This window comes from Kogia breviceps, chromosome X (genome assembly GCF_026419965.1).
Source record: "Kogia breviceps isolate mKogBre1 chromosome X, mKogBre1 haplotype 1, whole genome shotgun sequence".
NCBI lineage: Eukaryota > Metazoa > Chordata > Mammalia > Artiodactyla > Physeteridae > Kogia > Kogia breviceps.
Window position 1 is genome coordinate 84744031 of NC_081330.1, and position 12003 is coordinate 84756033.

Genomic DNA, 12003 nt, shown 5'->3' on the forward strand with positions numbered 1-12003 from the left:
TGCAAAATATCATTGCGCCTCATTGGCTCTGACTAGGTGGGGTGCCTAGTCTTAAAACAATCACTCTGACAGTATTTCAGTTCTCTGAAAGGGCAAACTTAGGTTGTTCCCAAGAGGAAAATGGGCACACTATTACCAGAAGATGTGTGATTGAATGCTAGGCTGCAATACCAAGTGATGCTCCAATTCAGTACATTTTGCTGCTCATCAACCATATGAACAATTCTTGCCATTTATACATATTCGAAAATGTCTCCATTGTGTTCTTTCATCAATTACTGATGAAATGTGAATTGCCATTATCTATTTGGAAAATATCATTGCAAGAATAACTGCTTTAAAAAATTTTAAGGCCATAGACTATTTACAATTTTTGAAATTTGAATAAATTGGAAAGAAATGTGTGGCCTTTTGTTGTTTTCTTTTTTTTCAACATATTTGTAAGATTCATTCAAGTTGTTGCATATAGTCGCATTCTCAATCCTGTATGATATTCCATTGTATGAATGAATATACTACAACATATGCAGTCCACTGTTGATGGAAATTTGGGTGATTTCCAGTTTGGAGCTATTACAAATAGTTGAACACATATTTTTTAGTAAATATAGAGTTTTGGATTTTAGTGATAGGAGACTAAGCAGTTCAAAAATCTTTCTCATTAATTAAACAATCAAAGCTGGATGAAGTAGTAAAACAATAAACTCAAAGGTATCTGAAAACTAAGAAGATAAGAAATAATTACCCAGTCAAGATATAGGGGAGAACAGGTCCAAGAGACAGTGAATTTGGTGGATGTTTTTCCCTTGAGGAAAGTTAACCACTTTAGAGGGAACTGCTGAAAGGCTTAGAACAGGAGAGGTCATGACTTCTTGTTGAAGCTAAGGATATAGAAATTGGAGTCCAGAGCCCCGGTAAAACTCCTTCACTTTTGCTTGGGACTCCAAGGGCAAACTCCTAGGAATAAAAGTTAGCCAGAACTAAACAAACTCTCCCAAGAACTAAAGCATACCTGTAATTTGCTATCCATAAAAAATTGTATGAACTTTTGTTTGCATCAGCTCTACATGTGAAATTCTTTTTTCACACTCGATATTAACATGTTTATACTTTGATCATTGAATCAAAATTTTTTATTGATCTTCTCCCCCTTTTAGTAATTATTTTATTGTTTTAGTCTTAGCTGCTCTGTTAACATCTATCCCATCATCTGATTCAGATACTATATGTAACTATTAAACATTCAGGTTGTTCACTGGGTTTTGGTTTGTTCAGTTGCTTTTTCTTCTGTATTATTTTTGCTGCATTTTGTATTTTAATAGATCTGTTGATATTAGAATAAATTCAGTGTAAAATTTTCCTCAAATTTGTAGTCATTCTAGCCTTCCTTAACGAATACTTCTGCAATGAATTATAAAACCATCATTTTACCTAATTGTTTCTTATAAACTTATTTTTTTTCCTGAAGCTATCTTTTCAGTTAAATAGATCAAATTATCAGTTATTGTGGAAACATATTCCCAATGTTCAATAATGGCAGAAAAGTTAAATTGTAGTCCCTGTAAAACTGAGTTTTATGGACCAAAGGCCATATATGCAGTAGGTACTTAATAAATATTTGATGAACGAATAAGAGAAATAATAGTTTTCAAAATATTTAATATTCTTAGAAGATGCATACTCTATATGGAAGAAATCAGGGCATTAACTTGCCTATGCAAAATGATCCCAGTTTTGTAAGAGCCTAGAAAAATGGCAAGACAAATAACGAGTATTAATATCTTGCGGGGAGCCTTAGGAAATGGGATCTAGAATTGCAGTTGATTGTTTCTTTCCTATCAATTTTCTGAAATTTACAGTGTTAACATTGTGGAAGGAATTCATTTGCAATAGAGTAAAAGTAAAAGAAAAAGAAAATGGGGGAAATCCTTAAGAAGTAAAGTCCAGTAATGACCAGTAAGGAAAGATTACACAGAGATTGGGTCAAGAAGGCAGACTGAGCACATTTCTCCCTTCCTACCACAAATTCCTGTAAATGACAGGAAAGTCATATTTATGTATAAAGAATAAATATATAAGGGCACTGGGAAAAAGAAAAAACAAATTCCTGGGAGGTGGAAAGCAGATAGAGCAGGGGCACTAGCAGGGTGGAGGTAGAGGTGAGCACAGGAGCCAAAGGGTCCTGAAAGGGAGGGGAGGAGAGAGGAGGGGGCAATAGGGTGGAGGATTGTAGGCCCAGCTGCTCCAGATTTGGGAAAGGGGCGGGATCGGGAGACCAGGAGCACCACCCATGCTCAAAGCACTGGTGGGCTTGAGAGTTGCGGTGGGGCAGGCAGTGTTTGGCAGGAAGAGGAGGCCTCTCTCCTGGCAGGAAGCTGCGCTACGGAAAGAGGGAGGAGACTACTGCACCAGTAGCGGCTGGTGGGAGCCTCATGTGGCAGAGGGGCTGCCACCACCAAGGGGGAGGCGGAGGGCCCGAGAGCAGAGTGCTGAAGACACCGCCGCCATCCTCCTCGCCTGCTCAGCCACCCTCCTAAACAGGCTCTTCGCCTAAGGATCCTCCCCTTCCAGCTCTTGCAAACACCCGGCTCCTCGTCTGCGGATCCTTCTTGGACGCAGGCTCACCGCAAAGGAAGCTGCGAGGTGTCCGATTTGCACACGTGAAGCCCGAGATCCGGGGCGGTGGACGCCAGGCAAGGCAAGGCCATTGGTGGGCGCTGGGATGGAGAAGGGGGATGGGATGGACTCCTGCAGGAGGTAAGGGGTGGAGGCGAGCGCCGGGGTGGGAAGGGGGAGTGCAATGGGCAGTAGGAAAGGGTAATAGCGTAAGGAATCAGGCAAGACATTGAAGGTGAGCACGGGGAGGCGAGGGCGCTGGGGGCCAAGAAAGAGAGTGGGGGTGGACGGGGGCGTGTGGGTAGCAGACTGGCGTGTTCAGAGCAGGAGGACGGTGAGTGAGTGCATGCGGGTCAGGGCGGTGGAGGGATAGGGGTTTTGCAGGGGATTGAGAATGGGCGCCAGTGGCGGGTGACGGAGGCTGGGGTCTCTGAACAAGGAGGTAGCCCGCCCCCTCCTGCAGAGTTCCTAACCCCAGGCAGCACCACGGCCGCTGCCGCCTTCTCCCACAGCCTCAAGGAACCTAGAAGGGAGAGCACTTCCAGGCACACAGCTAGGACTTCCAGCATTGCTGCCAGGCTCATGGGGAAATTTTAGGCGCTGGCGCAGGGTACGTGGAGACGACGCTGTCGGGAGAACTTCACCTTATGGCATATTGAATGTTTCTCTCTTATCTTCTCTCCTCCTCCTGCAGACATGAAAACCCCCAACTCGCAGGAGGCCGAAGGGCAACAAACCAGGGCAGTGGCAGGACGGGCCACTGGGTCTGCAAACATGACGAAGAGAAGAGCCTCCCAAAAGAAGCAGAGAGGCAGACCTTCGTCCCAGCCCCGCAGGAACATCGTGGGCTGCAGGATTTCACACGGATGGAAGGAAGGCGATGAGCCCATCACCCAGTGGAAAGGAACCGTTCTGGATCAGGTGCCTATAAATCCTTCTCTTTATCTGGTGAAATATGATGGAATTGACTGTGTCTATGGACTGGAACTTCACAGAGATGAAAGAGTTTTGTCTCTTAAAATTCTTTCCGACAGGGTGGCATCATCTCAAGTCAGTGATGCAAACCTTGCAAATACCATAATTGGTAAAGCTGTGGAACATATGTTTGAGGGTGAGCATGGTTCTAAGGATGAATGGAGAGGAATGGTCTTGGCCCAAGCACCTATCATGAAAGCCTGGTTTTATATTACCTATGAGAAAGATCCTGTCTTGTACATGTACCAGCTTCTAGATGATTATAAAGAAGGAGACCTCCGTATCATGCCAGAGTCCAGTGAGTCTCCTCCAGCAGAGAGGGAGCCAGGAGGAGTTGTAGATGGCCTGATAGGTAAACATGTGGAATATACCAAAGAAGATGGCTCCAAACGGATCGGCATGGTCATTCACCAAGTGGAAGCCAAACCCTCTGTGTATTTCATCAAGTTTGATGATGATTTCCATATCTATGTCTATGATTTGGTGAAAAAGTCCTAACTGTTAGGGTAAACTTTGCCACATTTGTGAAAACAAATGTGTACTTTGTAGACATGCAAAATAATGTTACTTTTCAGTGTATTGAAAGCTTTAGGGTCCCTGTTAATCCGACATCTTTGCCAGCATAACTGTTGTTTTGTCCTGAAAAATACAAATTTATGTGGCCATGACACGCTGTGTGTAAGGAATCTGTCATGTTGAAACGATTGGGTGTGTTTGGTGGATGGGGCATGAAAGGAAGGAACAGCTGTAAATTCAGGCTGTGAATAAAGTTCAGCTAGTATCATAATCAGTCATCTAAAAATGGAATAGGACTTAGCTGGTCTGGTCTAGGGAGGGGGGAGGAGAAGGAACTAGAGATGGGCTGGGGGGGAAGGGAGAAGGGGAGGTGGCTGCTTACGAGGAGGTGGGGAGGGGTCAGAAATGGAGAGGCTCCCTGGCGGGAGGGATGACCTAAGAGGGGGAGGCACCCAACTGGGAGGGGGTGAAGAATAACAGAGAGAGAGTGAGATCTTGAGGCTTAGAGGAAAGCAGACAGAATAAATTGAGTAGAGAGGGACACAAAGACGTTTAGAAGAGATCCAGAGCAAGGGGGAGAAAGATGAAGTTGGCAGAGATCTGGGGAGAGGCTAAAAGGATACTCAAATGGAGGTCTATGCATGAGTGAAGGGCCAGAAGGGGAGGGACACTGAGGAAGGAGGAATTCCAAGACGAAAGACTGACAGAGGGAGTGAGAATACAGAAAACAAGATATGGGGAGTGGGGTCCATGAGAGATGGGAAGACCCAAGGAAAATTAGAACTTCTGGCAGTATCCAAATTGCCCTCCCTAGCTCTGTGCACAAAGGAGGTGGCAACAGTCAAAGCAACCAGATGGATTGGAGCTTCCCTAGAAGGACAGTTTGACAGGAAAGTCTCAAGAGTTAAGCAGGAGCCAAGTTTATACCTAAAAGGCTTTTATAATATCGGTGAGTTCATGCCACACCTGCTTAGCAGAACCCAAACCCTCAGCCTAAACACGCTAACATGGCACTCGATAAACAGGGGCCTGGGGACAGCTTCCTCATATTTTCCAGAGGACCCAAGAGCAGTAAATCTCAGACCTGAAGGTCTTGGTTCCCTTCCCCTACACTGAACAAAAGATTCTTGTGGGGAACGGGTCAGTGGGGGTGCTCAGAACTTAAGAGATGTGCCACTTTGCATTTGGAAAGCATTTTATCCAGAAAAATGGAAACTTGCTAAACCCAGGTACAGCACTCTCTTCACTGTTCTTCCTCCTCCTGGACTATACCTGGCCTCCTTACAGAGGAGGGGCATCAGAGGATTGAGCTTAATGTTTGTCTCCCGGGCGTGGGGAATACTTGACTGTCCATGCTTCTCTCAGCAGTTGCCTGAAACCACAGGTGGCTCCACCCAGTGCTTCACCAGATGGAGGTCTGCTGCCTCCAGAAGCCCCATTCTGGCTATATCCTAACAAAGCCAGTGGCTACTGATCTTTCACAGGTACCTCCTGACCAGTCTTGCCCACTTCACACACACGGGGAGCTGTGATGGAAGTTTGTGCAGCTCTATTTCCAGGTGAGATAGATGGCATGTGCAGTTGGGAGGGGAGTCGTGACTTGGTATAACTAAGTTCTTCGACTGTATGGTGCCACATAGGTGGTTGGTGGGGAGAGGGTGTGATAACCCCCAATAAATTCCCTCAGAGATACAATGTCCCAACACATGGGTCTTTGTCCTTCTCTCCTTCTTTCCCTTCCCCGGTCCAGCTGTGGAAGTTTCCTTCAAAACCCTCTCTCTGGTTTTCCCACTCCACACTTCACTGAAATATACCCCTACCCTCAAAGAAACAGTTCTGGTGACTCCCCACTGCCCAGGCTTCCTTAACTCCAGGCATAGCAGGGAGAGAGGTAGGCAGGGAGTTTCCAGGAGTTGACAGAAGTTGGTAATTCCAGTTCATTCTCTCCACCCAACACGGCCTGAAGCTGTTTGCCTCAAGAATTACACAAGGCAAGCCCACCTCACCAGAACAGGGATACGTTTTCTTTCATACATCACATAATTCAGTCTAGCAAACACCTGCAGGCCACTCATGGGCCAATTTCAGCCCGCTGTCATATTTTGCTTGATCGTCATGTTTTTATCATTCCCCATTTTAAAATTAGCTACTTAGACATTGGGGTTTCCACATTTCAAAAAGCCACACTTCTGGCTTACCTGAAAAACTAAAAGCAAAAACAATAGACCAAGGATTAGGGCCCGCATTCCAACAAGGATACAAGCAGCTGGCTCTGAGGAAGGGCTCAGCCATTTTAGACTCAGAATGCTCTCTCAAGGGGGCCACACCCCCAGTTGGCCTGCTTCGCTCTAATAAAATGACCAGTTGTCTCCTGGGGGCACTTGCATTGGTAGTTTTGGGGCTAGACCCAGGGAAAACTGCCTAGCCCCCCTTTGGCTTACTTTAACCCCATTTGCTTTTTAATTTATTTGCTCTATCTTCATCTCACCAATACTTACTTCAGGTGGTCTCTCTTCCAGGCAGTCTTCTAGACACGGGTCCTTATGATATGGTTATAAACAAAAGAAACAACTAAATAATCTTATCTTCATGGAACTTTCATATTAGTGTGGGAGACAGACAGTAGCCAAGAGACAATAAGTAAAATATAAAGTATTTTCAAAGTGATAAGTGTTAAGAAGGAAAAAATAAAGCAAAGAACAGGGGGACTGAAATTCCAGGGAGGAGGCTGAAGAGAGGGCCTCACTGAGAGCCTGGTTTTTGAGTAAAGACCTGAAGGCAATGAGAGAACTGGCCCTGTGGCTGTCTGGGGAAGGAGCATTCCAGGTAGCAGGACAGCAAGTGCTGAGGTCCCAAGGCAGGAGTAGGCCTGGCATGTTCAAGGAACACTGAGGATACCAGCTTGGCTGGTGGTGAGTGAGCAAGGTAGAGAATAGCAGGAAGTGAGTTCAGAGAGGTGATGGGGATCTGGGAGAAGCAGATAGCTTGGAGCCTCGGAGGGCCTAGAATGAGATTTGACTTTTACACTGTGTGTGATGGGGAGCCATTCGAGTATTTTCAGCAGAAGCACAACATGGTTTTTCTCATATTTTAACAGGATCATTGGAGACTCTGGAGTATAGTCTGTAATTGGGTACAAGGCAGGAGAAAGGACCATCAAATATTTCAGTGAAACAAAGGAGATACCTAGAAACAGATTTGAATATATGAAACTGAAATCATAATAGAGGTGACATTTCAGATGAATGAAAAAAGACATTTTATTCAATAAATGGTGCAGTATTAATCTGTTTTCCATATGTTAGGAAATACACTCCAATCCCTTCATCATACCTTGCAAACAAAATGAATTCCAAATTATTAAAAAGTTAATATTCAATTTAGGAAGTAGCATTTATAAAATTTTAAAGTAAAATGGAAGTGAGTGTTTCTATTTTTTCCAATGGAATTGGTGAAAATTCCTTTTAAAACTAAAAAATTGACAGATTTTGATGGAAATTTTGATAAATTTTATTATATTAAAATATGAATCCCCTAGTTTGAAAAAATCATGCTATACAAAGTGGGACAAAATAAGATTCGGCTACTAACTTAGATAGTGAAAATATAATAAATAAATAAAAATATTTTCAATAAGAGTAAAACAAACATCCCATAGCGAACTTAGCAAAAAATATGAACAGACATTTCCAAAATAGGAGATCATATGGTCAGTAAACCTGCATTATCTTAATCTGCTCCCCATTACCTTACTCTATCCTTTCCATCCACATATCTTCTAACATGCTATATAGTTCACTTAGTTAATAACTTTATTTTTTTCTCCTTGACAGAATATAAGGTCCATAAGTGTTTTATTTTCCTTTCTTTTTTTTTTCACTGAGGGATCAGATACTTAAAATAGTATCTAGCACATGGTAGTTGCTTAGTAAATATATCTTGGCTTTATGTCTCACTAGGAATCAGAGAAATGGAAATTAAAATCACATAAGCTTTTATATGTATCAGATGAACAGCATGTTGAAGTTCAAAAATATTTGTTGTCATCCAGATGAAAAAGTGGGACATCCCATCCACTGTTGGGGGGAGTTCAGTTGGAGGTAAGTTTGCCATTACCTAGTGAGTTTGAAGATGGCATATTTCCAACAATTTTACTGTTACACCTTGTTGGAGGACAATATTGTATGGATCTCTGTACATTTTGCAAACAAGGGAATGAATGGTTTTGGTTTGCCACATTCCTTTGAAGGATGTTTGAATAACAAACATCTTTGCAAGATGGGACAGTGGTTCCCTCTGTAGCAATGAGGGGAATGCTTACTGCAATATAATAAATATAATTAATGTCTCCTTCCAGAACAAGAAGAAGGCATGTTCACTGCCCATTATAAAAGATTAAGTTAATTAAACTAGTTTCCTTTCCTCTAATGCAATCTACTCTGTATACATGTGTCCCATGCCCAATTCCTATCTCCCTGTGTTAAGTGGGACTCAGGGACTCAGGGTAAAACTGCTTATCTGTCTGACTGTGGCTGTTGCTGTGAATAAGAAACTGTTAACAAGGAGGAATTGAGGAAATTATTGCAGGATGAGTACAAGGAAGTAGGTTCAAAGACAGGCTGGAATCATTATTTCTTGATAATTCAACTCCTAGTGAGACAACTTGTTCCTCAATCGGTTATTAACCTCAGGCCCACTACATTGTAACAAATAGTACTAAGATTGATCCTAGGTAAGCAGAAGTTTTTGTATCCTTTCAGATAATAGACAGAGACACACAATGACCCAGAGTTAAAGGAAGGAAATCACAAGCACCCCAGGCACAAACTGGAGAATCCTTAGAACTTTTGGTAACTGGCTTGGGAGATGAGAGTGCTGGACAGATAATGATTGTAAATGAAGAATGTAAACAGCTGGCCTACTCAACCACAGCTGCTATAAGTAGAAAAATAATTAGAGATGACAATGAGTCCTCTCTGTCCCCAATGGAGATCAGAAGCCATACGCATTCATCTGAGTAGGCTGGAGAATTTTGGTGAGGGGAGAGAATCAAACTTTTATGGCTCTGTTAGATATGGATGCCCAGGTCACTATTCTACAGGACCCGTGGAGGGGAACAGCATCCAGATTTGGGACATAGGTTTTGGCCAGCTTTAGAAGAGGAAAAACTTGAATATGACCTTGTGAATGAAACATTTTGGGCCAATTTTTTGCAATCTCCGTGTTACCTCCACATCTAAACATATAGTAGGAAAAGATGTTTGTATTTTCCTGTCCCATAAGTGCTAGATGAAACTCAGCCACATGTAGAGAAGTATTAAGTGGGAAACATGAATTGCTCTGCCACCAGCCTCTCTGGATCATCCTGGGTGGTTTCACACAAATAGTATAGAATCCCAGGAGGAATAAAGAAATTTACAGCCTTGATTAAATACTTAAAGGAAGCAGGGGAAGAAAGAAATGCAGGATCTCTATAGAACAGCCATGTATGCCCAGTGTAAAAGTTTAAGAAGAGCTGAAGGCTTATAGTGGATTATTGTCAAATAAATTCAATTGTTTCTTCTATAGACTCAGCAATTGCATACAATGTGACTCTAACTGAATCCATTACACACACTATTTTGAACATTGGCAGCACCTTCTTTCCCATACTACTGGCACCTGAGGATCAAGATCTGTTCACATTTATGTGACAGGACATCTCATATATGTTTTGTAGTATTCCTCTGGGTTACCTAAACTTCATTGTCATTTGTGAAAATCAGATACGTAAGAATTTAGTGTAAGTGCTTATAGACTCAGATTTGTAAAGTTTTCACCTATATACATGATGTCCTGATGGCTGACCTTCAGAAGCTTCAGTTTTGTGTTGGTTGTGGTATTATCATAAATTTCCTAGGAAGAGTGGCTGAAAATCTTCAACAAAATTCAGTCAGCTGCTTGCCTAGTAATGTTTCTTAGGACTTTGCAGACAGATTCACGATACTGAGTCCTTAGGCAGTCAAGGAAAATGTGTTGTCTATTCAGCCCCCCACCACTAAAAAGGAGGTCTGTCACCAAATTGGATCTCTCGGATATTGGAAACAGTTTATGATTGTTTGGGCATTCTGCTTTGTCCTTTATATTAGCTAACCCATAAATTAGCATCTTTTGAGTGGGGCCTAAAACAACATTCTGCTATGGAAACTGTCCAGCAAGCTGTGTCATGCTTTATATCTTTAGGGCCCTATATTCATACTGACCAATTTGAGATTTAAGGCTCTGTAACTGATGATTTTCCAACTGGAATCTCTGGCAAAGGGGAACATTCTCTGCCCGAAGGTGTGCCTTGGGATTTTGGACCCAGCTTCTCCTTGATATGTATGTTAGATATGTATGTTAGATATATCCCTGTTGAAAAGCATCTATTTTCAAAACTGAACAACTAAACCATGGAGGACTTGTGTCTCTCCAGCCTGCTGTTCCTTTTACCTGGCCTCACCCTGATGGCATATGGACTTTATGTAAAAAAGTGGATATTACTCCTTCAGGGAAACTCTATTATCCACTCTGCCACCTGAAGTAAAACTGCTGGTTGAGGCCTTTATTCATTTAGAGGTTCAACTAAATCCCTAGGCCTGGTTCACTGATGGTTTGGATAAGCTGAAACCTGTTGGGTGTCCACTGTGCTGCTACTTATGTTCAATCTCACTACCAGCTAAGCAGAATTGAAAGCAGATGGTGGTCACACTCCTCAGTGTCCAGACTCAAGGGTATTTTCACAGGTCTTTGTAATACTCCCCTAGATGAAGTTTGTCCTATTTTTAATGACTCAACATTTTGACAATAGCCTAGTTGTTTGGTCTCCCACATGGAAAGATACAGACTTGCAGACTAAATACATCCTCTATGAGGCTTCAAACCATGGAATCAGAGGAGTGATATTACCAAGATGGTGACCAATTGTCCTAACTTCACTCCCACGCACAAGAAGAATAACTAGTCATGGACAAAACACCACTGAGAAAATAATAGAATATGGGATGAGACTGAAGAACCCCTCCTGCACCACAGAGATCAAAACAGTCCACACTAGAAGATTAAGAGTGGGTACATGCTGACTGCATTGCCAGTCCCCCATACTGAGAGATCTCCCCAAGACTACAGTTCCTCCAGAAAGAAAGAGAACCCAAGTTAGTCATCCAGGTCCCAGCATTATGGGTTACTTCTTGGTTGTCCCTACTCTGGTCTTGTCTCACAGGGATTGTGGAGAAATGTGTGTGGCTTGCCCACTGAGAATCTAGTTGTGATGGAGAAGGAGGGGGGGCTTGCAACAACCAGCACTTGGGTCTTGGCAGACTGTGTTCCTCACATAGCACCCATGAAATCGTCCCGACAAGCAGCTTTTCTCATCTGCAGAAAACAGACTAGTGCAGTCTGATCAGGGAACTTGGCTGGGTGCAGGACTGCCTGATTCAAGCTCTCAAACAAAGAGCCTTGCAGGATCTGGAGCTCTGCCCACCGTCTACCCAGGTATTGAGATAGTCATAGCCCAGCCCATGATTGAGTGTAGCTCCTGGCCATTCCCTGACCAGGAAGAATAAGTGGGAGCACCTGGGAGGCTTCTTGGAACCAGCTTCCCTGCACCATCTGTCAGAGGAGCTAATTCATAGACCCACATGCTGCTGAATGTAACTCTCAGAAAGAAAGAATGTAACTCTCAACAAAAAAGCCTGGCCAGAACACCTGGAGAACTGGGTAGCCCAGCAACCCTTGAGCAGAGAACACAGCAGGCAGAGCTGATCATCCACAGAGGAACAGTCAGTGTCTCAGTTCAGCCAGGGAATTGGGACATGGGTCAGCTTGAGTCAAGACCACAAACAAAGAGTCTTGCTGGCTTTGGAGCTAGTTCTCCCA

At 43.2% G+C, this 12003-nt stretch overlaps 1 protein-coding gene across 2 annotated transcripts; it reads left to right on the forward strand.

Moving 5' to 3' along the window:
* Positions 1–2277: 2277 nt before the first annotated feature.
* Positions 2278–6113, forward strand: LOC131747785 (spindlin-2). Of its 2 annotated transcripts, none has more exons than XM_059049799.2 (2): positions 2278–2698; positions 3311–6113. In XM_059049799.2, exon 2 carries the CDS (start codon positions 3313–3315, stop codon positions 4087–4089), a length of 777 nt encoding a protein of 258 aa, XP_058905782.1. In that variant the 5' UTR covers positions 2278–2698; positions 3311–3312; the 3' UTR covers positions 4090–6113. The 2 variants fall into 2 exon arrangements, with proteins under 2 accessions (XP_058905782.1, XP_066880404.1); XM_067024303.1 differs by lacking the exon at positions 2278–2698 and adding an exon at positions 2725–2757 and having other exon boundaries at positions 3311–4350.
* The last annotated feature ends 5890 nt before the right edge of the window (positions 6114–12003 follow it).